General features: G+C 40.2%; 1 protein-coding gene across 4 annotated transcripts in view; it reads right to left on the reverse strand.

Moving 5' to 3' along the window:
- stat5b (signal transducer and activator of transcription 5b) overlaps window positions 1-23,329 on the reverse strand; it is a 134,384-nt gene that overhangs the window by 104,328 nt on the left and 6,727 nt on the right. For 2 of the 4 annotated variants that reach the window (XM_051666759.1, XM_051666756.1), the window contains exons 2-3: window positions 3,924-4,059; window positions 3,688-3,844 (exon numbers count right to left, since the gene is read on the reverse strand). In XM_051666759.1, the coding sequence (XP_051522719.1) occupies window positions 3,688-3,844; window positions 3,924-4,051 (285 nt within the window). In that variant the 5' untranslated portion in view covers window positions 4,052-4,059. Of the gene's footprint in view, window positions 1-3,687; window positions 3,845-3,923; window positions 4,060-16,651; window positions 17,179-23,329 lie in introns of all 4 variants that reach the window. The other 2 variants (XM_051666757.1, XM_051666758.1) reach the window with 2 other exon arrangements.

Raw genomic sequence — 23,329 nt, forward strand, 5'->3', positions numbered from 1 at the left:
AGGCATAGATCTAGTGGGGTCGGAGACGAATAATAAAATATCATCTGCATACAGCAAAAGCTTATGCGCCATAGCTCCCGCAATCACCCCTGGAAAATCATCCTCCTTTCTTAACGTGGCTGTTAATGATTCTAATATGGCATTCATTAAAAAAAAAAAAAAATATATTATATATATATATACAGGTGCATCTCAATAAATTAGAATGTCGTGGAAAAGTTCATTTATTTCAGTAATTCAACTCAAATTGTGAAACTCGTGTATTAAATAAATTCAGTGCACACAGACTGAAGTAGTTTAAGTCTTTGGTTCTTTTAATTGTGATTATTTTGGCTCACATTTAACAAAAACCCACCAATTCACTATCTCAAAAAATTAGAATACATCATAAGACCAATAAAAAAAACATTTTTAGTGAATTGTTGGCCTTCTGGAAAGTATGTTCATTTACTGTATATGTACTCAATACTTGGTAGGGGCTCCTTTTGCTTTAATTACTGCCTCAATTCGGCGTGGCATGGAGGTGATCAGTTTGTGGCACTGCTGAGGTGGTATGGAAGCCCAGGTTTCTTTGACAGTGGTCTTCAGCTCATCTGCATTTTTTGGTCTCTTGTTTCTCATTTTCCTCTTGACAATACCCCATAGATTCTCTATGGGGTTCAGGTCTGGTGAGTTTGCTGGCCAGTCAAGCACACCAACACCATGGTCATTTAACCAACTTTTGGTGCTTTTGGCAGTGTGGGCAGGTGCCAAATCCTGCTGGAAAATGAAATCAGCATCTTTAAAAAGCTGGTCAGCAGAAGGAAGCATGAAGTGCTCCAAAATTTCTTGGTAAATGGGTGCAGTGACTTTGGTTTTCAAAAAACACAATGGACCAACACCAGCAGAAGACATTGCACCCCAAATCATCACAGACTGTGGAAACTTAACACTGGACTTCAAGCAACTTGGGCTATGAGCTTCTCCACCCTTCCTCCAGACTCTAGGACCTTGGTTTCCAAATGAAATACAAAACTTGCTCTCATCTGAAAAGAGGACTTTGGACCACTGGGCAGCAGTCCAGTTCTTCTTCTCATTAGCCCAGGTAAGACGCCTCTGACGTTGTCTGTGGTTCAGGAGTGGCTTAACAAGAGGAATACAACAACTGTAGCCAAATTCCTTGACCCCAGCATCAGTCCATTCCTTGTGAAGTTCACCCAAATTCTTGAATCAATTTTGCTTGACAATTCTCATAAGGCTGTGGTTCTCTCGGTTGGTTGTGCATCTTTTTCTTCCACACTTTTTCCTTCCACTCAACTTTCTGTTAACATGCTTGAATACAGCACTCTGTGAACAGCCAGCTTCTTTGGCAATGAATGTTTGTGGCTTACCCTCCTTGTGAAGGGTGTCAATGATTGTCTTCTGGACAACTGTCAGATCAGCAGTCTTCCCCATGATTGTGTAGCCTAGTGAACCAAACTGAGAGACCATTTTGAAGGCTCAGGAAACCTTTGCAGGTGTTTTGAGTTGATTAGCTGATTGGCATGTCACCATATTCTAATTTTTTGAGATAGTGAATTGGTGGGTTTTTGTTAAATGTGAGCCAAAATCATCACAATTAAAAGAACCAAAGACTTAAACTACTTCAGTCTGTGTGCATTGAATTTATTTAATACACGAGTTTCACAATTTGAGTTGAATTACTGAAATAAATGAACTTTTCCACAACATTCTAATTTATTGAGATGCACCTGTATATATATATATATATATATATATATATATATATATATATATAATAATAAATAAAAGTAATAAAACATAAATGTTTTTGCTCAAAAACATAATGATAAACAGCTGCAATTACCTAAAGATTTTTATTCAAAAAATAATTAAGACACAGTTGACTTTTACACAGGGGCCCAAGTGAATCTATCCCAAAATCTTCCCAAGTCTTCCTCAGACATCATGTTCATTATTTACACAAGCGTCACGGGGCTCAATGTCTCGGCTGCAGCGTGTGCAATACAAAGTAACAAAAAGCATTAGTGTTTTGTCATCTTACACCATGGCTCGTATAAAGGCTGTTCATGGAACAGCTACACTACTGTGAAAATATCTGAACTACTCTCACGCTACTGTATAATGTAATTAAGTTAAATCATAAATTTATCATGTAATCATGCTGCTGCCCTATGCGACTGTACTGCCTAAAATGTTACCTTTAAAACACAATCATGGTGACAAAAATAGGATAAAAGATGTAAACAAAATGTATAAATTGTTTACAATATAATACCAAACAAAAGACCATATGACCAACAATGATCGTGTCAGTACCAGCCACAGTGCAAAATGGCTTATTTGTGAAAGGATGTGCAAATAAAAAACAATGCAATGCTGAAATAATACGTATGCACTTAAATTATTGTTGAAATTAACTAAACTAGGGCTGTGACAATATTCTCAAATACTGATGTATCGCAATACATTTCCTCAAGATATTGTATCAATACTTCAGGTCCCTGTATCAATATTTGTTTGAACTATTTGTGTATTCATATCATGTCCAACAGTTCAATAAAGACGATAAGTGCAGCGTTTCTCAGTGCAGTCAGAGATGCTTCTATGAGGTGCGAAAGAGACTGAAAATGAGCCCGTTTCTCTAGCGGACACGCTGGTCCTCTCTCACGCATTTAACACTAGGGTGTTCAAAATATTGATTTTCGAACTAACTGCGATCTTTATTTGATTACATCGATAGCTATTGTTACACACTTGGTCCGTTTCAGGGGTCTGAGCACGGGTCATGTCATTATTGGCCCATATGTGAACAATCTTAACGATCTCAGACTCTTTTCAAATTAATCGAACCAAGACCATCTCGGGAGGTGGTCCGAGTATGGTTCGCTTCCAGCCTGCATTTCGGCTAATAATGTGCATTGTGAACAAAAACCGCTCCGGGCTCACTTGATTTTGGCCCTGACAGGTTACCGTAAAACAGTAATGATGATGTGCAGAAAAGAGACAACTCACTGCTTATTCTGTTTCTATGGAGATGAGAACTATTTTAACTCCTCACAAAACAAACTCAAACTGTCATAATTTTTCCCTCAGGTGTCAAACTACTACACATGGCAACCTATAGGACCCCAAGGGATAGTCTAATCTAATGGCTGATAACATCTAGCTACAATTATTTTATTTATTTTTTTATTGCATAGAACTAGCTATAGTTAAAACCCATTACATTGTAGCGAACATAGATCTATCAGTTGTGTACTGTAGGATAGTACATGTAGGGGAGTAGGATTTCAGCGGTCACTAGTCGAATTTGACTCGACTAATGGGCTTGACAATCGACTATTAAAAATCAGTAGTCGTGCAACCCCTAGTGGCTAGTGACTTTTGAACACCACTAGCCACAGTGGAAGGTGTGCAAAAAAGTAAATGTCAAGCCCCAGGTACATTTATGATCATGATCATATTTGCCACATGACACTGAATAGTGACACCAGTCTGTTCTTTTTGGAGCTTGACTGTCCGGAGTCACTATTCACTTACATTATATGGCAAAAAACCCTATGAAGACTTCTTAAAAACTAATTTTCTAATTAAAAACTAATCATGTGGGTTTGGAGTGACATTCGGTTGAGTAAATAGTGACATAATTTTCAGTTTAGTTCAACTGTGTCATGGGTCTCGTACCTTCAGCTGTGAGGCATAATGACCCAGTTTGATCTTCAGCAGGAAGCCATCTTCACCCATCTGATGTTCTGCTTTCCTTTGGAGCTCCTGGATCAGAGCATCTAACAGACGCTTGGCTTTAAACTCTTCCTGCTGGTTCTCCAGGTCTATTGCGTCCCTGCACCCAAACACACAAGCACACTGCAGCTCGCTTTATCTTTCACTGATCTCACAGAGCAGATTAGAGCTGTACTCACCACTGTTGTGTCTCCAGCCACTGTGCCAGATAGTGTCGCACCTCAATGGGAAAGTGCTGCCCGTACAGAGACTGCATCTGATGAAGAGCATCTCCCTGAAGCTGCTGGGCCTGAATCCACAGCGCCATACCCACATCTGAACACAGACACATTTTCATCTGTGTTTAAAATACCATACTAACATAGTGCATTATCACTCATCCTCACCCCTGTATACATTTCTCTCTTCTGTGGAACACAAAAGGAGATCTTAGGCAGAATGTCTCAGAAGGTCTCGGTCACCATTCACCATCACTGCATCCCCCCCACCCCATACAATGAAAGTGGATGGTGACTGAAACTAACGTTCTCCCTAACATCTCCTTTTGACTTCCACAAAAAAAAAAAGAAAAAAAAAAGTAAGTCATCCAGGTTTGCAACAACACGAAAGTGAGTATCTCTGGTATTCAAGACAGAATTTTAATTTTGGGGTGGACTACCAGTATCTCTTTACAGAGTTTTTCCTGCATTGAGAATTTTTCAGTGGCCGCACAAATGAAATTTCGGGCCGCTAAAACAAAATAAATTATATTCATCACACATTTGGACTTTTCTATGAGCTAAATATGTGCTGCATGACTGAAGCCAGAGATCTTTTCTACTACACTTTTACAATTGGAAAGAGCGTAATGGTCAACTAGCGTGTTATCACAGAAAGTCATCTTTTGCGGATACCATATAAATAAATGGGGAGCGACGTAAACTGACACCTACCTGTCACAACATTTTCTGTGTCCTCTCTTACAAAACAGCAATTTTATCATAGTAAACTCCTAACATAGTTCACTCAAAAAGTATTGTTTAGTGTAAAACATTAAGATTAGCAGACAGGCAGTCAATTAATTAAGTGATTAGCTGTGTCCTCACAAAAGAAGCTTATTCAGCTTAAGCATCTCCACCTATTAGACATCTATTTTAAAAAACGGCCTCTGGTCTCCTCACCACTGTAGAATGTCTATGGGACCGCCACGTTATGTTTCATATTAAAAATACTAATCTATTAGGTTGAATCTCTGAAGTCTCTTAGCCAGCAATCCGATGTTTTCCGATACCTCAAAGTCTGTCACGATTTCGATTCAGGGGCGATAGATATTACGATATTATGTGCTATATTTTACACAATGAATTACATTTATTATCTCACAAATGCTACCAAAATATAATTTTAATATTTTATTGGGCCCTCTGAAAAGTGTAAATCCATTATCCAGATTGGGATGTCCATAACAAAATAAGGTACTTCAGTTGTTGAAAAATAATACAGAAAAATAAATACAAAAACTAAGTCACATACATGTGATCATAAATCGTTTGATGACAGCTCATTGCCTTGTGGAATGAGGTAAACACTACAATGACAATTTGTCATCTCTACAACACTCAAGCAAAAGAACCGGGCACCCACCCACACCCCTCCCCTTCCGCTCAACAACTTTTGAGCTGGTTTTTATTTAAAATCCAGGGCAAATTTCTCTTCCCAGTCCACCCCTGGCTACAACTTCCATAGTTGTACTGAAAAATTCTGTTAAAGTTTACAGTGATAGAGGTTTTAACCACCACGCAAACCAAAAACCGCTTGAGGGGTGACATGATGTTCTGGGTACGAGTGAATACGAGGTTCACGTTAGAGGTCCGCCGGGTGTGGATCAGTTTTTCCAAGTAGGATTTTGGGTTTGTAATTTATGAAAAAATATACACTTCTGAACTTTACTAGACTTCCGAACTTGTTTCGCCCATGAGTTAGGGGCTGTTCACACCGAACGCGTTTTTGCATGCGTCTGCTCTGTTTTTCCATTGTTTTCCTATGTAAACGCGCTGGACAAACACCCTTGAAAAAGATTTAACATTTTGAACAAGTTCAGGCTGCAAAGAGGTGACTGTTACAATGTTTAACATTATTCCAGATTATTCTGCACGAAGCAAAGTTTCAGCGCTTGATAAAAAGCAATGTTTTTTTTTTTACCCTTGTGCTCTAGTGTGCTGAGGGGCTGCCATGCCTTGTATGTTTACTGTTACAAATGTTGCCTATGATGCTTACACAAAATACAACCTTTTGCAACTTGATGAATAATACACTGCAGCATTAGAATAAGCTCCAGGTGAAAGTTGTTATTAACAATTTTACTGATTCCATATAACAAACAAATAAAATAAAAACCATAAGTATATATTCAAAAACAAAAAGGCTACAACACACACATTTAAAACAGGTCTCCCTCTACTGCCCCTCCCCGAGAGCCTTCTAAAAAGGCTAAATAGCTGCACCATTTCTTAATGAATGAATCCATTTTGCAGTCTTCTATGTGACAAATCTTCAAATGTCGCTACACTGCCCATCTCAGCATACCACTTACGAAATGAGGGCGCTCCAGCCGACTTCCATCCTCTAAGGATGACCTGTCATAACACCAGCCAGTATCCAATTCTTCATGTACTTATCCCCTACATCAATGACCACCCCATCACCTAAAATACAGAGTCTGGGGCAAAGCGAGATTTGAGTACCTAATACATCACCAATAAAACCCTGGACCCTCAACCAGAATTCTTGTATTTTAATACACCACCAAAAAACATGGGTTGTGTCCCCATCTTCTGATTGGCATCGCCAGCAGGTGGGTGTGATTTTAAGACCCAGCCTATACAATCTAGAGGGAGTCCAACAGAATCTATGTAAAATCTTAAATTGCATAAGGCGCACCCTTGCATCTCTAGATGTAGATTTGATGTTTTAAGAATCCTAGCCCACAGTCCATCCTCTAATTCCAAATATAGATCTTTCTCCCATGATCTCTTGAGCAAAGTTGAAGCTCCGTCCCCCAGACTCTGAATTAGCAGGGCGTAATACACTGATGCCTCATGGACTTTTACAAACGCAGTAATCACCACTTCCAGAGTATCTACCACTTTAGGGGGGTGTACGCTACCCCCAAAAATAGTACAGAGCAGGTGGCGCAGCTGTAAATACCTAAAGAACTGAGATCTGGGAATCTTAAAATGTTGAACCATATTTTCAAAAGATCTCAACACTCCACTCTCATATAGGTCACCGAGTGTAGTAACCCCCCTCACAATCCACGCTGACCAGCATAAAGGGGGCTTATTAATATATAATTTTGGATTCTGCCATATGCTCGAGGCAACATTTAAATAAATGTCCGAATTAAAAACTCTGGAGACTTTTGTCCATACTGAGTGCAAATGTGAGATAACAGGCAGGGGCCCTCTCAGGTGGAAGCGACCAATGAGCCAAATATATGAGACCGAATGCATAATAAAAAAAAAAATCTTGGTTAGGCCTAGCCCACCTTTGTCAATCGGCCTATGTAACATATGAAATGTAATCTGGGATGCTTACCTTTCTAAATAAAGGACTTCACTATGCTATCAAATTGCTTGAAATAAGAGAGGGGGACATCAACAGGGAGAGATTGTAGCAGGTAGTTGAATTCTGGAATACAATTCATTTTAATAACATTAACCTTCCCAATCATAGATAAATGTAATGAAGCCCACCTGTCCACATTGCTCGAAAACCTTTTTATTAAGGAGGTCAAAAATAACTAACAAAACCACACAATTTATCTGGGAATAAAATGCCCAAATATTTAATGCCCTGTTTAGGCCACTGGAAGGTGCCTGGCTGAAAAGCCATTACTGGGCAGTACTCTGTCAGAGCCAAAGCTTCGGATATAGACCAACTGACTCTGTATCCTGAGAACTTAGAAAAGGAATTAATAATTCTGTGGAGGCAAGGCATATATCTAGTGGGGTCGGAGACGAATAATAAAATATCATCTTTGTAAAGCAAAAGCTTAAGCGCCATACCTCCCGCCACCACCCCTGGAAAATCATCATCTTTTCTTATCGTGGCTGCTAATGGTTCCAGGGCAAGACAGAACAATAATGGGGAAAGAGGGCAACCCTGCCGGGTGCCCCTGTCCAGAGTAAAATAAAATGAAATTAATCCATTTGTTTGTACGGCCACTACCGGGTGTCTATAAAGTAACTTAATCCATCCAATAAAAGTATTTCTGAACCTGTATATTTCCAAAATCTTAAAAAGATAATCCCATTCTACCATATCAAATGCCTTTTTGGCATCAAGTGAGATGGCAGTGACCGGAGTCTGATCATTCGACACTGACCACATGATATTGATGAAACGCCTAATGTCACCAGAAGAGCTGCGGCCCCGTATAAACCCCACCTGATCTGTATGTATAAGAGATGTCATAACTTAATCGGTTAGCCAAACTTTTTGACAATATTTTTACGTCTAGCTGGAACAGGGTAATTGGACGGTAACTCGCTTGGATCTTTGTCCTTTTTAAGAATCAGACTGATCCGGGCTTGTGTCATGGTTGGCGGAAACTTTCCATTCTTTAATGATTCCGTATAAACTAACAAAAGTGGAGCCAGTTCTGTAGCATAAAAAAAAATTTGCGGCAAAGCCATCTGGCTCCGGAGACTTGCCTGTAGGCAAGGCCTTCATTACCTCATCAAGCTCCTCCAAGTTTATCTCAGAATCAAGAGAATTATTTTGCTCAGTCATCAGTTTAGGGAGTTCTAATGGTTCCACAAAGTTTCTAATATCTTCATCAGTAGACAAAGATGTGGAACTATAGAGATCAAGATAGAATTCTTAAAAAGTTTTAATAATATCAATGGCTGGGGTAAATATTTTAACACTGGAAGATTTCACTGAGGGAATGGTAGAAAAGACTCTCTCTGTTTTCAATCGGGTCAATTATCTGAGGCCATCAGATGACATTCGGCACTACAGCTCTGCCTCGGCACTTTTGAAATTCCCTTCCAACTCCACGAGTTCTTGTGCTTTGGATTTTTTGAAGAATGAGGCATACTGTATGATCCGACCCCTAAGAACTGCCTTAAGTGCCTCCCAAGCCACGCCCACACAGGATACTGAGAACCAGTTGATCTCCATATAAACACTGATTTCATCCTTTAACATTTGTTGGAATTCATGATTTTGCATAAAACAAATCAAATCAAATCATATGTATTGTCAAACAGCCATATACACAAGTGCAATGGTGTGTGAAATTCTTGGGTGCAGTTCCAATCAATATAGCAGTCGTGACAGTAATGAGACATATACCAATTTACAATAACATCAAATTAACACAACACAATTTAAAGTCTAATATACACATAATTACACACAACACAATATACAAATAATAACATACACTGTACAGTACACAATATGCACAATATAGATTCACATTATTCAATAAAAATAAAAAAGTATATATAGTATATATAGAATGTACAGTAGGTTTTATTGTACTGTATTGACATTCAGGCTGTCGGTTGATAGTAAGTTGTTAAGAGAGAATATATATATATATATATAATAATAATATCATTGATGACAGTCCGGTGTGAGATATAAGAGTAATAAAGTGCAGTGCTGATGTATTTTGATCGTGGGAGATCAAGAGTTCAAAAGTCTGATTGCTTGGGGAAGAAGCTATCATGGAGTCTGCTGGTGCAGGTCCTGATGCTGCGATATCGCCTGCCTGATGGTAGCAGTGAGAACAGCCCATGGCTCGGGTGGCTGGAGTCTCTGATGATACTCCGAGCTTTTTTCACACACCGCCTTGTATATATTTCCTGGAGGGAGGGAAGCTCACCTCTGATGATGTGTCTGGCACTTCGCTCCACCCTTTGCAGTGCTTTGCGGTTATGGGCTGTGCTATTGCCGTACCAGGTGGAGATGCAGCCAGTCAGGATGCTCTGTACAGTGCAGGTGTAGAACCGTGTGAGGATGTGGCAGTTCATTCCAAACTTCCTCAGCCGTCTCAGGAAGAAGAGGCACTGATGAGCCTTCTTCACAACGACTTCAGTGTGGATGGATCATGCGAGTTCCTCAGTGATGTGGACACCCAGGAACTTGAAGCTGCTGACTCTCTCCACTGGTGCTCCATTGATGGTGATGGGACTGTGTTCTCTGTCTTTTCTTCTGAAGTCCACCACAAGCTCCTTTGTCTTACTGACGTTGAGGGAGAGGTTGTGCTCCTGACACCAGTGTGTCAGAGTGTCCACCTCCTCTCTGTAGGCTGTTTCATCATTGTCAGTGATCAGACCTACCACCGTCGTGTCATCAGCAAACTTAATGATGGCATTGGAGCTATGTGTTGCCACACAGTCATGTGTGTACAAGGAATACAAGAGTGGGCTGAAAACACAGCCCAGTGGAGCTCCAGTGTTGAGGGTCAGTGATGAGGAGATGTTGCTGCCTATTCTAACCACCTGGCGTCTGCTTGACAGGAAGTCCAGGATCCAGCTGCACAGCGAGCTGTTTAAGCCCAGAGCCCGGAGTTTCTCATCTAGCTTGGAGGGCACTATGGTGTTGAATGCTGAGCTGTAGTCTACAAACAGCATTCTCACATAAGTGTTCTTTTTTTCCAGGTGGGAGAGAGCAGTGTGTAGTGTAGATGCAATGGCATCATCAGTGGAGCGGTTGTTGCGGTAAGCAAACTGCAATGGGTCAAGAGAGAGAGGCAGCATGGAGCAGAAGTAATCTCTGATTAGTCTCTCAAAGCATTTGCTGATGATGGGGGTCAGAGCAACAGGACGCCAGTCATTTAAGCAAGTTATTTTTGATTGCTTTGGAACGGGCACAATGGTGGATGTTTTAAAGCATGTGGGGACTACAGACAAAGAGAGGGAAAGGTTGAAAATGTCTGTAAAAACACCAGCCAGCTGGTTCGCGTACGCTCTGATGACGCGGCCCGGAATGCCGTCTGGGCCCGCGGCTTTGCGGATATTCACCCGTCGGAAGGATCGGGTTACATCTGCTACAGAGACGGAGAGTGAACTAACCTCTGTAGCTTCGGTCACGAGAGCTCTCTCTGCGAGGGCGGTGTTATTTCCCTCAAAACGAGCATAAAAAGTATTTAGCTCATCCAGGAGAGAGGCAGCGGTGTTCATGGCGAAGTTTTTATTCCCTTTAAAGTCCGTGATGATGTTAATTCCCTGCCACATGCTTCTAGAGTTGGTGGTGTTAAACTGTCCTTCAATCTTGTTCCTGTACTGGCGTTTTGCTGTTTTGATAGTTTTTCGGAGGGCATAACTGGCTTGTTTATGCTCCTCCGCGTTCCCGGAATTAAAAGCGGAGGTCAGCACATCAAGTGCCGCGTGAACATCGCTATTTATCCATGGCTTCTGGTTCGGATAGATCCATATTGTTTTGGTCGGAACGACGTCCTCCATGCACTTTTTGATGAAACACATTACACTATCAGCGTAAACCTCGATGTCGTCATCAGAGGTGGACCGGAACATCTCCCAGTCCGTGTGATCAAAACAGTCTTGTAGCATAGAGTCTGATTGGTCCGACCAGCACTGGATCGTTCTGAGGGCGGGTGCTTCCTGTTTCAGTTTCTGCCTGTAAGCGGGCAGAAGCAGAATGGAAGAGTGGTCCGATTTGCCAAATGGTGGGCGGGGGAGGGATTTGTAGCCATCCCGGAAGGGAGAGTAGCAATGGTCCAAAATCCGGTCCCCTCGTGTGTTGAAACTAATGTATTGGTGGTATTTTGGTGTGACTGATTTGAAACTGGCTTTATTAAAGTCCCCGGTTGCAATGAACGCAGCCTCAGGGTGCACGGTTCCTGCTCACTTATACTCCCATACAGTTCCTTGAGTGCCCGGTCTGTGTCGGCTTGTGGCGGGATGTACACAGCAGTGATAATGACCGCTGTGAATTCCCTCGGTAGCCAGAATGGTCGACACAGAAGCATGAGAAATTCCAGATCAGGAGAGCAGAAAGACTTGATAGAATGTACGTTCCTCTGATCACACCAGGATTTGTTGATCATAAAACATACACCACCACCTCTGCTTTTACCTGAGAGATCTTTCGCTCTGTCCGCTCAGTGCACGGAGAACCCCGCGGGTTCAATGGCTGAATCTGGAATCTCAGCAGACATCCAAGTTTCTGTTAGGCAGATAATGCAGCAGTCTGATGAGAACGCCGGCTCTGTTTCCCCTTTTCCTCCTGCGTTTCCGCGTCCGGACTGCCCAGTCAAAGGGCTCTGCTTGCGTGTTTGTAAACAGCGGGTCGGCATTGAGGAATTTGAAGTCCGGTTTACGGTGTGAAATTGCTGAACCAATGTCCAAAAGTGTTTGTCTGTCATAGACAATAAGGCAGACAACATCCAAGACAAAAAACATAAGAATTGTGAACAAAACAAACAAAACACTGCCATGTTGTGTCGGAGCTCGCAACGCAGCAGCCATACTCGGCGCCATCTTGAGTCCAATCTATAAGTGATACATCAAAGCGCCAACTATATGATTTCTTTTTCTCCATATGTGGCAACACCTCTAAACTCACCAGGGCGTGATCTGAGACTAAAATGTTTCCAATTGAGCAATCAATGACAGATGAAATGAGGACTTAGATATACACAAAAAAAAAAAAAAATCTATTCTAGAATAAATCTAATGGAATGATGAAAAAATGGTATAGCCTTACCAAATGGGTTCAAAAGTCTCCAAATATCTGTTAGACCAAGATTTTTACACATCCTGTGAAGCATCAATGTTGCTCTAGGGGGCTTACACACTTTTGCTTCACTATGATCAAGGACTGAGTCCATCAAAAGATTAAATATTATAACCAATATTATATCATGAGGGGTGCCAGCGGCTTGCAACATCCCTTCAAGATCTATAAAAAAGCACTGATCATCAGCGTTAGGTGAGTAAATATTAGCCAAAATCAACATTTGCCCCTGAATTTCTGCTAAAACAATAATGACTCTTCCTAATTTATCTTTAATCTGTTTGAGACATTTGAATTGTAGATGTTTATTTATCAATGTAATGACTCCCCTGCTCTTACTTGAGCCAGCACTAAAGAAAACATGTCCACCCCATATCTTCCCAAATTTTTCAGCTTCCTGTGGGGAAAGATGCATTTCTTGAAGATATGAACATTTCATATTTCTTACGTTTAAGAAAAGAAATAACCTTTTTATGAGGTACCCCAACCCATTCACATTCCACGTGGAGAGAGAGACAATCCACTTATATTAACATTTAACATTTTGATATATTAGATAAAATAGATTGGATGTCAAAAATAAAATTATAAAGACCACATTCCCCATTAGTGCAACAAACAACCCCTGAACTTCCCCCGGAACCAAAAAAAAAAAAAAAAAAAAAAAAAAAGAAACTGAAAAAAGAAAAGAAAACAGTGTGCATTAACCCTATGCATGACAGCGCCAACCGGCGTCCATCCCTCTAAACTCAAACAGTCCATGTATGCCTACGAGAGTCTCTGCAACAACTTTGCCATTGGATTGCTAAAGTCTGGTGCTTCTATACAAATTTTGTGAGACAGAATTACACAGCAAAAATAGTCTATAAAACAAACTCCAGCAAATAAACGGAATAAACAAAAAAACATGTAGATTCATCCTAGCGAAACCAGCACAATAAAAAAAGAAAAAAAATGAAAGGGGCTGTTCAGTTCTTCGGGCAGTCAAATTAATGTTCAGTAAGGTGGACCATTCAGCCAATACATAAGTGTAACAAAAGACCCATTCTCTCCAATGTCCTGCAAGAGATATTCCACAAAAACTCCAGGCCACAGGAGGCATAAGCATCAAAAACGTGCAGATTTATCCACAAGCTGTTCCGAATAAATTATATTACACAAAACAAACTTCAGCCGATAGGCGGAACCAGCACAAAAAGGAATGAAAAGGCACCCAGCTTTCCTCGGACAGTCAAGTGAATGTTCAGTGAGTCAGGCCTACAAAGCAGCAACATGAAAATCACCAAATGGCTTACTCACTCCACTGTCTTTATGTAAGACCATGCATGCTGTGGGCATGTAAATTCTCTATGGCCATCCTTTGTATCTATTCTCAGTTTGGCCAGAAACATCAGAGCAAAAGCGACCTTCCGTTGATATAAGAGATTCTTGCATTCCCTGAATCGATCACGTTTCTCTCTTGTCGAAAGTCTGGGAATAAGAAAATGCTGTGATTCTTCCAAGAAAGCTTTTCTTTACTCCTTGCCTCGCGTAACACAAGATCCTTACCGGATGATCTCAGAAATTTGGCCAGAATTGATCGGGGCCTGTCTCCCTTAGCAGATCTCCGAGCTGGAACCCTGTGAGCTCACTCGATTTCCAGCTTATTGCCTGTTATAACAAGCAGACTCGAAAAGAGCTCATCTAGGAATTTTACCATATCTCGACTGTCCTCATGCTCAGGAATTCCAACAATTCAGACGTTGTTTCATCGATTACAATTCTCCAAATCCTCCAGTTTTTCCCAAACACGTTGCAAATCCACCTTGGTCGCTACTGGGTTAGAAGCTAATTTCCTCTCCGATGACTCCAGATATTCGATCCGTTTCTCGATGTCCCCCATTCTTGTAACCAACTCAGTGAATTTTATCTCCATGGCCATAATCAATCGATGGAAATCACATCGATTGAATTAGAATTTTATTTCATTAAACATTTTGAATGTACTTGGCAACAACGTCTGATAGGATGAATTTAAAATTATGATTTAAAATCAATTTTATATAATTTTTTAAGCAAATTTTCTAAATGGGGCCCCGGTCTGGTCGGTTGCTTGGAGCCTCAAAATCGTAAACCCATTATGTGTCAGAATATCGCAGATGTTTAGCCATTTGAATTTGCTGAATTGCTCCATATAGTGCTTTAAAATAGAAAATTCTCATGTAGAATTCAAATGCGTTGCATGCGCCACGATATTGAGGAAAGCCCGATTTAATTGCACATGAGCTGCTCGAGCTATCCTGTGTCTGGAGCTCGCAGCCCTGTTGACGGGCGAGCACAGATATAGCACAGTGCAACTTCAGGCTTCAATAACTCTGCCCATATCCGTTTGGCCACATGAGTTACTTACTATCATAGTTTGTTTTGTTGAAGTTGCTTACTATCGTAGTGAGGAGCCATGCATGGTTTTACCAGTGATTACCTGTGTCTAATAACAAATATCACTGTTAAAACTATGGACATTAATGGAGGAACTATGGCAACTTTTCATAATTATTATGGTCCAAGCAATCAGTTTTTCTTCAGTGTAAAATCTGTTTTAGAATCTGCTCTTTGAAAGTAGGACAACTTAACTGGCTTCGTTTGCCTTCAGAAATTCAAAGAGATGACTATCCTTAATCAATAGGATAGCACTCAGAATATTTCAATTTAGCCTATATACATTTAATTAGGTAGGCCTATATAAATAAACTTTTTACAGATGTTACTGTTGCATTAAGTAAAAATCAATGCTATACTGTCAAATGTGCATGTCATTGAAAAAAACATTATAAAATATATAATAATGTCACTATTGTTATTAGTTTCTATCATTAAGTTTTTTTGTTTTGTTGTTTGTTTGTTTAAAAAAAAAAATAAGGACAAAAATTAATAATTTTTTTTCACTGTTGCTACCAAATCATGTGCTGGTGCCACCACCTGTAGAAATGTTAGTCTGGAGCCCTGTGGTGACATGTATGTTCTGTTAAATAGTTTTATATTATCTATTGGTATTTATGTTTAATAATAGTAGTGAAGTAATTTTCTGCTACAGCTATCTGCGTTTGCAGGGCCCTTCATATGTCAAAAGCTCCCAGTAAATAAACACACACGACATAGCGTAGATGAATAACCCATATATAACAATTCTAAGGTAATTTTTAGCTATTTCTCCACCGGTCTGGCATTGCAGCCTTGTGGACACACTCACAGCAGCACCGCTGCTGAAAAAAGTCCTAGGGGACACACTGCTATGCGTATAACTATAGTGCCACTGTCATAGAAATACGCCTGGCATACAGGGTCGGATTAAGACTCCTGAGTGCCCAGATGTCCAGGTCCCATCTGTACAAGCGTTTATGCAGAGGTTCAGACGCACCTGGAAAGCCGCCAGAGAAGCCCTTAGATGGACTGGCACTCGTGTTAAGAGGTCAGAGGACCGGCATTGGTCTAAGCCCCCAGCTTACTTGTGCGGGCAGAAGGTTTGGTTGTCCTCTAAGGATATTCCACTCTGACTCCCCTCACGTAAGCTGGGTCCCAAGTTTATCAGGCTGTTTCCCACTGCCAAGGTTATTAGCCTGGTGGCCTTACTTCAAAGGCATCCATCCCATTTTTTTCATGTTTCTAAGATAAAACCGGTTTTACGTTCTAATTTGCATCCCACCACTTCTGTCCTGCCTCCTCCGCATCTTATTGAGGGCTCTCTGGCATACAGGGTTAGGATACTGATCGACGTCAGGTGGAGGGGCAGAGGGTTCCAGTACCTGGTTGACTCTGAGGGTTATGAACCTGAGGAGAGATGCTGGGTCCCGGCTTGGGACATCCTGGACCGCGACCTCGTAGATTAGTTTCACCTCCGGCAAGGTCATTCTGCTGGGAACGCCAGGAGGCTGTCACGCTCTGGTGAGTTTGTCGGTTTATTCTGTGCGTTTTGTTATTCTCTCCCTCATGTCTTGCAGGCTAAGCCGGCATGCATGATCAGTGTTTCCGTGGGAACATTGTTCCCAGGGGAATGCTGATCATGACCCTATTAGCGTGCTAGCAACACTTTGTTCTCCTCTAATTCACTCCCTACTTAAACCATTTGTGTTCTCAATATCCTTGCTAGATTGTTATTTGATGTAAAGTAACTTACCTCACTCTCTCTTCCTAGTTGGTCCTGTCTCGTGTAGCTGTTTGGTTGCCCGTCTTTGCCCGTGTGGCAGGAGTGTGGTTACCTTCCAACTTGCTGTATGCTTGTTCTCTGGCTCATGAATCTTCAACGGAGGATTCCTTGTCTCTGCCCACGCATTGGGAAAGTGACTGCCTTCCAATCTGCTGGGTGTTGTTCTCTGCACCTCACTGCGCTTCTACGGAGGATTCCTACGAATCTGCTCCTGACTTCCACGACACACACACTCGTCTACAAACACACTCTTCACAGATCTGCCCATTGTGCAGCTATGGCACGCACACATCCCCAAAACTCATTCCCTCATCTGCAGCCGGTTCCGGGATCTCCAGTCATCGCCAGCACAGTTAAAGCCATCATTTATTGTTAATAAATCTTTTGAACTGTTCCTCTGCTCTTTGGTCTCTTTGTCTCACTCTCTGACAATAAAAGCATTTAAAACCCCCTTCCAGTAAGAATAAACGTCTGAGATTGGTCCATCCTATTCAGTGCTGAGAAAAAGAACATGTACCACGTGACAGACATACTATTACTATTATTTTGAATGGCCATGGAAAATGAAGCAATGTGATAATTTTTCCTGGTCGCAAAAAGTAGTCTGTTAATTTACCTGATGAACTTTTACCGACCCTTTAGGCTTCGCAGAGCTAATGTGTGCTTTTAAATCACTTGCACCTTTATTAGCAACTGACACATAAGCTTTACATGTCATACAATCTGCTTCCCACGGATCTCGACCTGGACAAAAGCATGGTAATTTTTTGTGCAAATCTTCTGTAAATTTGCTCTTTCGTTTGGGCATTGTTTCCACTCAGCTGTCATTTGCTGCTACTGTCAAACAACTGATTGATGCCGAACACAACAGAGAGATTGACAGGCAGGAATTTGGCCAATAGTTGCTGCAAGCCTCTTATAATCAACCAATTAGTGTGCGAGAAGGCAGGACTTACAAAGAAGTGTTAAAGCAATGCAAATATGCGCACACACAATGAAGTATTAGACCAGATGCACATCATAATGCAACTAAAGCCGAATCCCGGACATTTTCGCAAATTCAGAAATCCCGGCCAGACGCTTTAAGGTCCGAAAAAGAGGACATGTCCAGGAAAAAGAGTACGTATGGTCACCCTATATTACAGCAGACGCGATAACAATGACGGTGATTCCTGAAATATGCAATTCATGCCATATTCTTTATGCTGGCTACACCTCCAAAAAAAAAAAAAAAAAAAAAAATGAATTATTTTATTGCTATTTTGTACAAATCAAATTCACATTGGCCTACTTAACATGACAAAACAAAACTGTTATTACATTTTTAATAAATTGTACACAGAAATCGAGCAACACCACAAACTCTCCCATTACAATGATTGCTGTCACTCACTGCAGATTTACACTGTTTGAGACCTGCATTTCGACGTGAGCTCAGTGACGCTCCGCACAAAGTTCTGCACTCTTGCGAATGCTCTCATTAAAAACAAAGCTGTCTAATCAGCATAATAAATCTATTAGTTACACCACGTCTATGCCTTGATTAGAACGGGAGCATTTTAGTTTTGTCATGTTGCTCATTTGCAGTATATTTAATACAAAATAATTCCAAAGTGCTTTTCGCTCTTGTTCTACAGCTTCTTTTTGAGTGTCAGGTGATGTTTCTTCAGTATTAATTTTCGTATGCCACCACGAACAGAGGTGGAACATAAAGCATCTGGGCGTTCAGACGGTTTAAAACTTGCGCATTAGGATCAGTTGTCATTACTGATAGGACGGAGGACTAATTTAAGCAGCTCTGATTGGCCATTGCCGTTTCATTGCTCAACGGACATGTTAGTGATTGGTTAGATCACTCAACCGCTGCAAAAACACATTGTAAATAGAAACCATTGAAGCAACACAAGCAGACTTAAATTGAACGCTGTAATCGTCAGTTTTCACGATTACACAATCGAGGCAGCTGTAATTGTAATTGCGATAAGTTTTTCGATTAATTGTGCAGCCCTACTCTATGTGGACCAATAATTTAAACAGTAAAGACACATATTGCATGTCTGATGGTAGTTTTTGGTTTTATGCCAACTTTCTTGGACATTAGAGGTGTTAAACATGTGAGGATGTGTATTTATCAACCTGTTACATGTCACATAGGAATCAAGTAAAACTGGTAGTCAATTGTTCAGAAAAAAAAAAAAATAATAATAATTTTATATTTCTCCCATACCATTGATATCCATTTAAATTACTTTTATTAGGCCTATTTAATGCTTTAAAAAAAAAAAAAAAAAACAACTACAGCGCAGCACATATCCACAATTAAAATCTGCTAATTTGAAGAACAGACGGTTGCCTACTCGGTAATAAACAACAATTATGATTTTTGTCATAATCATGCAGCCCTACTCACTATGCTCAGATTGAAAGAAATGTGACAATTTAATAAATCATATTACTTTTGCTGCTGCATTGCATCTCGTTCCAGTGTCTTGCCTATTCATTATTATAGGCTGTTATAACATAATCTGTTAAACTAAGTGCAAAAAATGGCATGATCAAAATATAATGCATCATATTTTATCATTATGTGAAGGCTTGCTGGCCAGCTCGATGAAAGAATGTTTAGAAAGCACTTTTCTCTGCTCTTCCTTCAGGTTAACGTAATTATCTTAGTAAGCGTGCAACCCTGCTTTCATCGCGGCTCTCTGAACTGTGTATTTGCAAACCGCGGATGGCTTGACCAGAGACATCATAACCATTGTGTTTTTAAAACGCTGTGTTGATGTGAAAATAGTTTTGAAGGCCCTTCGTTCGGTCACATTCAGCTGCGCTCTGTCTAGCTGTTAAAAGGAAGAACTCGCCTGGTGTGTGTGTGCTGCATGCATCAACAGAGTGTTGAGCTGAGCATTGTCTCTGTACCGGACAGAAAGTCACACTGCACTCTGTTGGAATTTGTTGATGTGATGATTTATACTGCTTTCCATTAAACTCGGAATTTCCAACTTCTACTGGGAAAACTGCAGAGGAACTCTACTCAAATTGGAAGCTCATGTGGAACTCTACAACTCAAATTTCACTAAGATGCAGGTGTGTGACATCAAGCAAACATGTCGGCACCCAGGGAAATGTACAAACATTCCCTCTTATTAAGTAATATATAGGGATGCACAGATATGGAATTTCTGGGCCGATACGATAACCGATAATTCACATCTCATTGTGGCCGATACCGATAACATATATATATATATATATATATATATATATATATATATATATATATATATATATATAAATCATTTTTAATCCTTTAACCTTGAACTGCTAGATAATTCATTAAAAGCTTCTCATTTGAAAAATGTGTGTCATTTAAAAGCTTGGAATTTGGACTTGCTGCTATTTAAGGTTTGGCGGATGTAACATGAACCAGAAATGTGCCTTTGTTTCAAAAGAATGCTGATTTGAATGTGTTTAAGGTAATCCTTATGACTCACTAAATGAGAGAGAATAATGAACTTCAAACAGCTGTAATTAGGGATGTCCTGATAATATTTATTTGAGAATGAGTAAGAGTACCGATGGTGTTTTCCGTGTATAAGGGATGTCCAGTTTGTGAACGAATCGTTCTTTTGAGCTGGTTCTTTTCAGTGAACAAGTTAAACCAGTTCACCAAATTGGACTGAATCTTTTGAAACAGTTTGCATCTCGAGTCAACACTGATCCACAAGTTACTCAATATTAACCTGTCTCTCGGACGTGCCTGACACTCTTACTCGAAATGAGCTGACAACCGGAAGTAATATGATCCTAGAACTGGTGATTTCTGCTTTTTCTAACTCTTCTTTGCAATGAACCGCTCCAACTATTTCACAAATCGGACTGAACACTCCTGTCGCAACAGTTCTCGCGTCACCAGTACACTGAACTGAGAATCGCCTCTTTTGTAGGTGTCCGACATATGGCGAATTCCAATCAAAAGTGATCATCCCTATGCACTACTCACTTCGAAGGACAGAGCTCTTGATGTAGGGACTGTGAAGGGAGCATGACATTACAATTTGAATGTGCCTCTAACAAAAAGACTTGTGAAAGTGCCCTATGTTATATGAAAAAAAAATTAAAAAAGGGCACAAAAATGCCGTTTGGGAAAACGCCCTGTGACAGGTCTAAGGTCTGTCTTCAAGGGAAAATGAGGAAGCGGGAACTAGCTCACACTCTTTAGCTTTCCAGTGCACACACTCAAAACCAAAACACTCCGTTGCTCAATGATCAAAGTAAATGTTCTCTTTAACAGAGACAGCACTGTCTCGGGACTCTTCCTCTATCTCCCTCCAGCTCTCATTGTAACACAAAACAGCTGTCAGAGATAATTCCGACAGGTTATAATCCACACCACTCTCGTCTCCTGAACTCGCTCTCCATTCACAAACTGGCGCTCGACCACGCCCCCACCACCACACGCCCATACTGAGAATTGATGAGCTGCAGATACCTGGGACTAAAAACTGTTCAAGGAACGAAATCCGAAAACAAATGCAATTTCTAGCAAAACATAACCAAAAACAGGAACAAAGTGATTTTCAATTGTTCCGGAGTGAAAACATTATTTTTAAATGCTGGAAACAGGTCATAACCGGTTAATTTTGTTCCGATAATTTTTTCATGAAACTAAAGGCCAAAGGGTTTATCACAGCGCATCTCTAGAACTACACTTCACATTGCCTGAAAAAATGAAACGTGCTATGAACCTGAAGGAAACCTCTGCATCACTCATTTCTTTCCCTAACTGTCTGTTGTCGATGTCACATTCTGTGAATAAAGAACTTTTTTAACAACTATGTATAATTACTACTTATACATGCACATCTAATTCAGATACAAGGAAAACATTATTAAAAAGTACTTTTCTCAGTTGTTTCCAAGTCTTCACTGAATTATTATTAGATATGAAACATTAATACAGATTTGGTGCTGCCGGGTTTTGACTCGGAAGCAGATCTTTCATTAAAATTTTACTGAACTGTTAATTAACTGTATGCTTGTTAAGATTTCTATTGTGATCACATATTTTTTGTTTATTTGAAAGCAAATAGCTTATTTTGAGCTTGTTTTTCCAGACCAGATTGTTTGCTTCTCGTGAGATCTGACAATGCTGCAATTGGTATTTCACAAACCCCTTCGCGCAGAGTGCTGTCATTTTAAAAAGAATGTTATTAACCGTTCTTTTATTTTGTTCTAAACGGTAACCTTTTGGAAAGGAGGCTGCGGAACTTTTGAACCAGAATGAAAAAATACAGTTATTGCTCAGAACGAACCGAAATGAAAAACATTTTGCTTTTAGTCCCTAGCTGATACTGAGCCTGCGTGTGCCGTGTAATTTAGAGGGGCTAAATATATTTTTCTGGAGTATTTTGCAAATAAACAAATAAAACATACTGGAAATATGTTTATAACTTGATTGTATTACCGTTTTATCAAGGTAAGATGACAATCCTGTTGCAACAGTTCTCAAGTCAACAGTACACTGATCTGGGGAAAGCAGCTCTCGAGTCATGGTACATTGAGTCAATCACAGAAGTTCTGGAGTCACCTGTACTGAGACTGAACTGAGAATCACCTCTTTCGGTTCAAAACACTGAGAACTGATGAATGAGCTGCTGATGAGTATGGGTGAACCAAGTATTTGAATGATGTGGCAAAAAGTTTTAGTCGAAAATGTAAATTAAATTTACTCTACTATTGTGCATGATGATTATACTGTATTTGAAGTTGTTATGAGCTGGATCATGGTTTCTGTAAAAAGGGTGAGTTAAGACTAGTTTATTATATGCTTTAGACACGCAGAACATCTGCGTTTATATATCAGTGTCAGTATTGGGTGCTTTAGGTGCTTTAATGTAAGAAACTTATCCAAGATGTAAGATCACTGAATGAAACACTGATGAAAATAAACACCATTATTATTATAACTTCATTGAATAAAATGCAATAATCAGCCATATGCACTTACATATAGCTTTACTGAATGTGTTTGAGCGTGTATTCCACAACGCCAGGGTATTATCATTATGTACGCTGACGTCTAGTGGTCGACCGATATATTGCGGAAGCCAATAAATCGGCCGATATTCTGACTTTTTAAATTATCTACATCGGCCGATATATTTTCCTGTTTGGCCAATTTGTTTCTTGAGGGTGGCAAAAATCGCCTGCTTGCGTATGAAGCGACTGAGGCATGTAAACGACCAGTCATGGTTCGTTTCATTGTAACGTGCCACTGTGTTACTACAATAATAGATCGGTGTGCAACACAGTCTCATTTAAACGGTCCGCATATCAGAACCACAGCAGATGCGTTTGAGCTCATAATGTTAAAGTGCTCACCTGTTTCATTCTCCCTCCCTCTCCTAAACAGTTCCTGTAACTTTTAACGGTCTTGTCTAATGATAAAAAGGCAAATATCAATAAAACTAATATCATATACCATCTTCAAATATGCGCATATCTCGTTTAAACAGATGTAATAAACAAACCTCACAAAATTTGAGCATATCCAGCATCCTGTGGAGCAATCATTTATTTACCTCTAAAGCATGTATTCTATCAGCCTCTCCTCAGCAGTTCCCTGTAACTTTTAACTTTATTTTC

This window comes from Myxocyprinus asiaticus, chromosome 32 (genome assembly GCF_019703515.2).
Source record: "Myxocyprinus asiaticus isolate MX2 ecotype Aquarium Trade chromosome 32, UBuf_Myxa_2, whole genome shotgun sequence".
NCBI classification, from domain to species: domain Eukaryota; kingdom Metazoa; phylum Chordata; class Actinopteri; order Cypriniformes; family Catostomidae; genus Myxocyprinus; species Myxocyprinus asiaticus.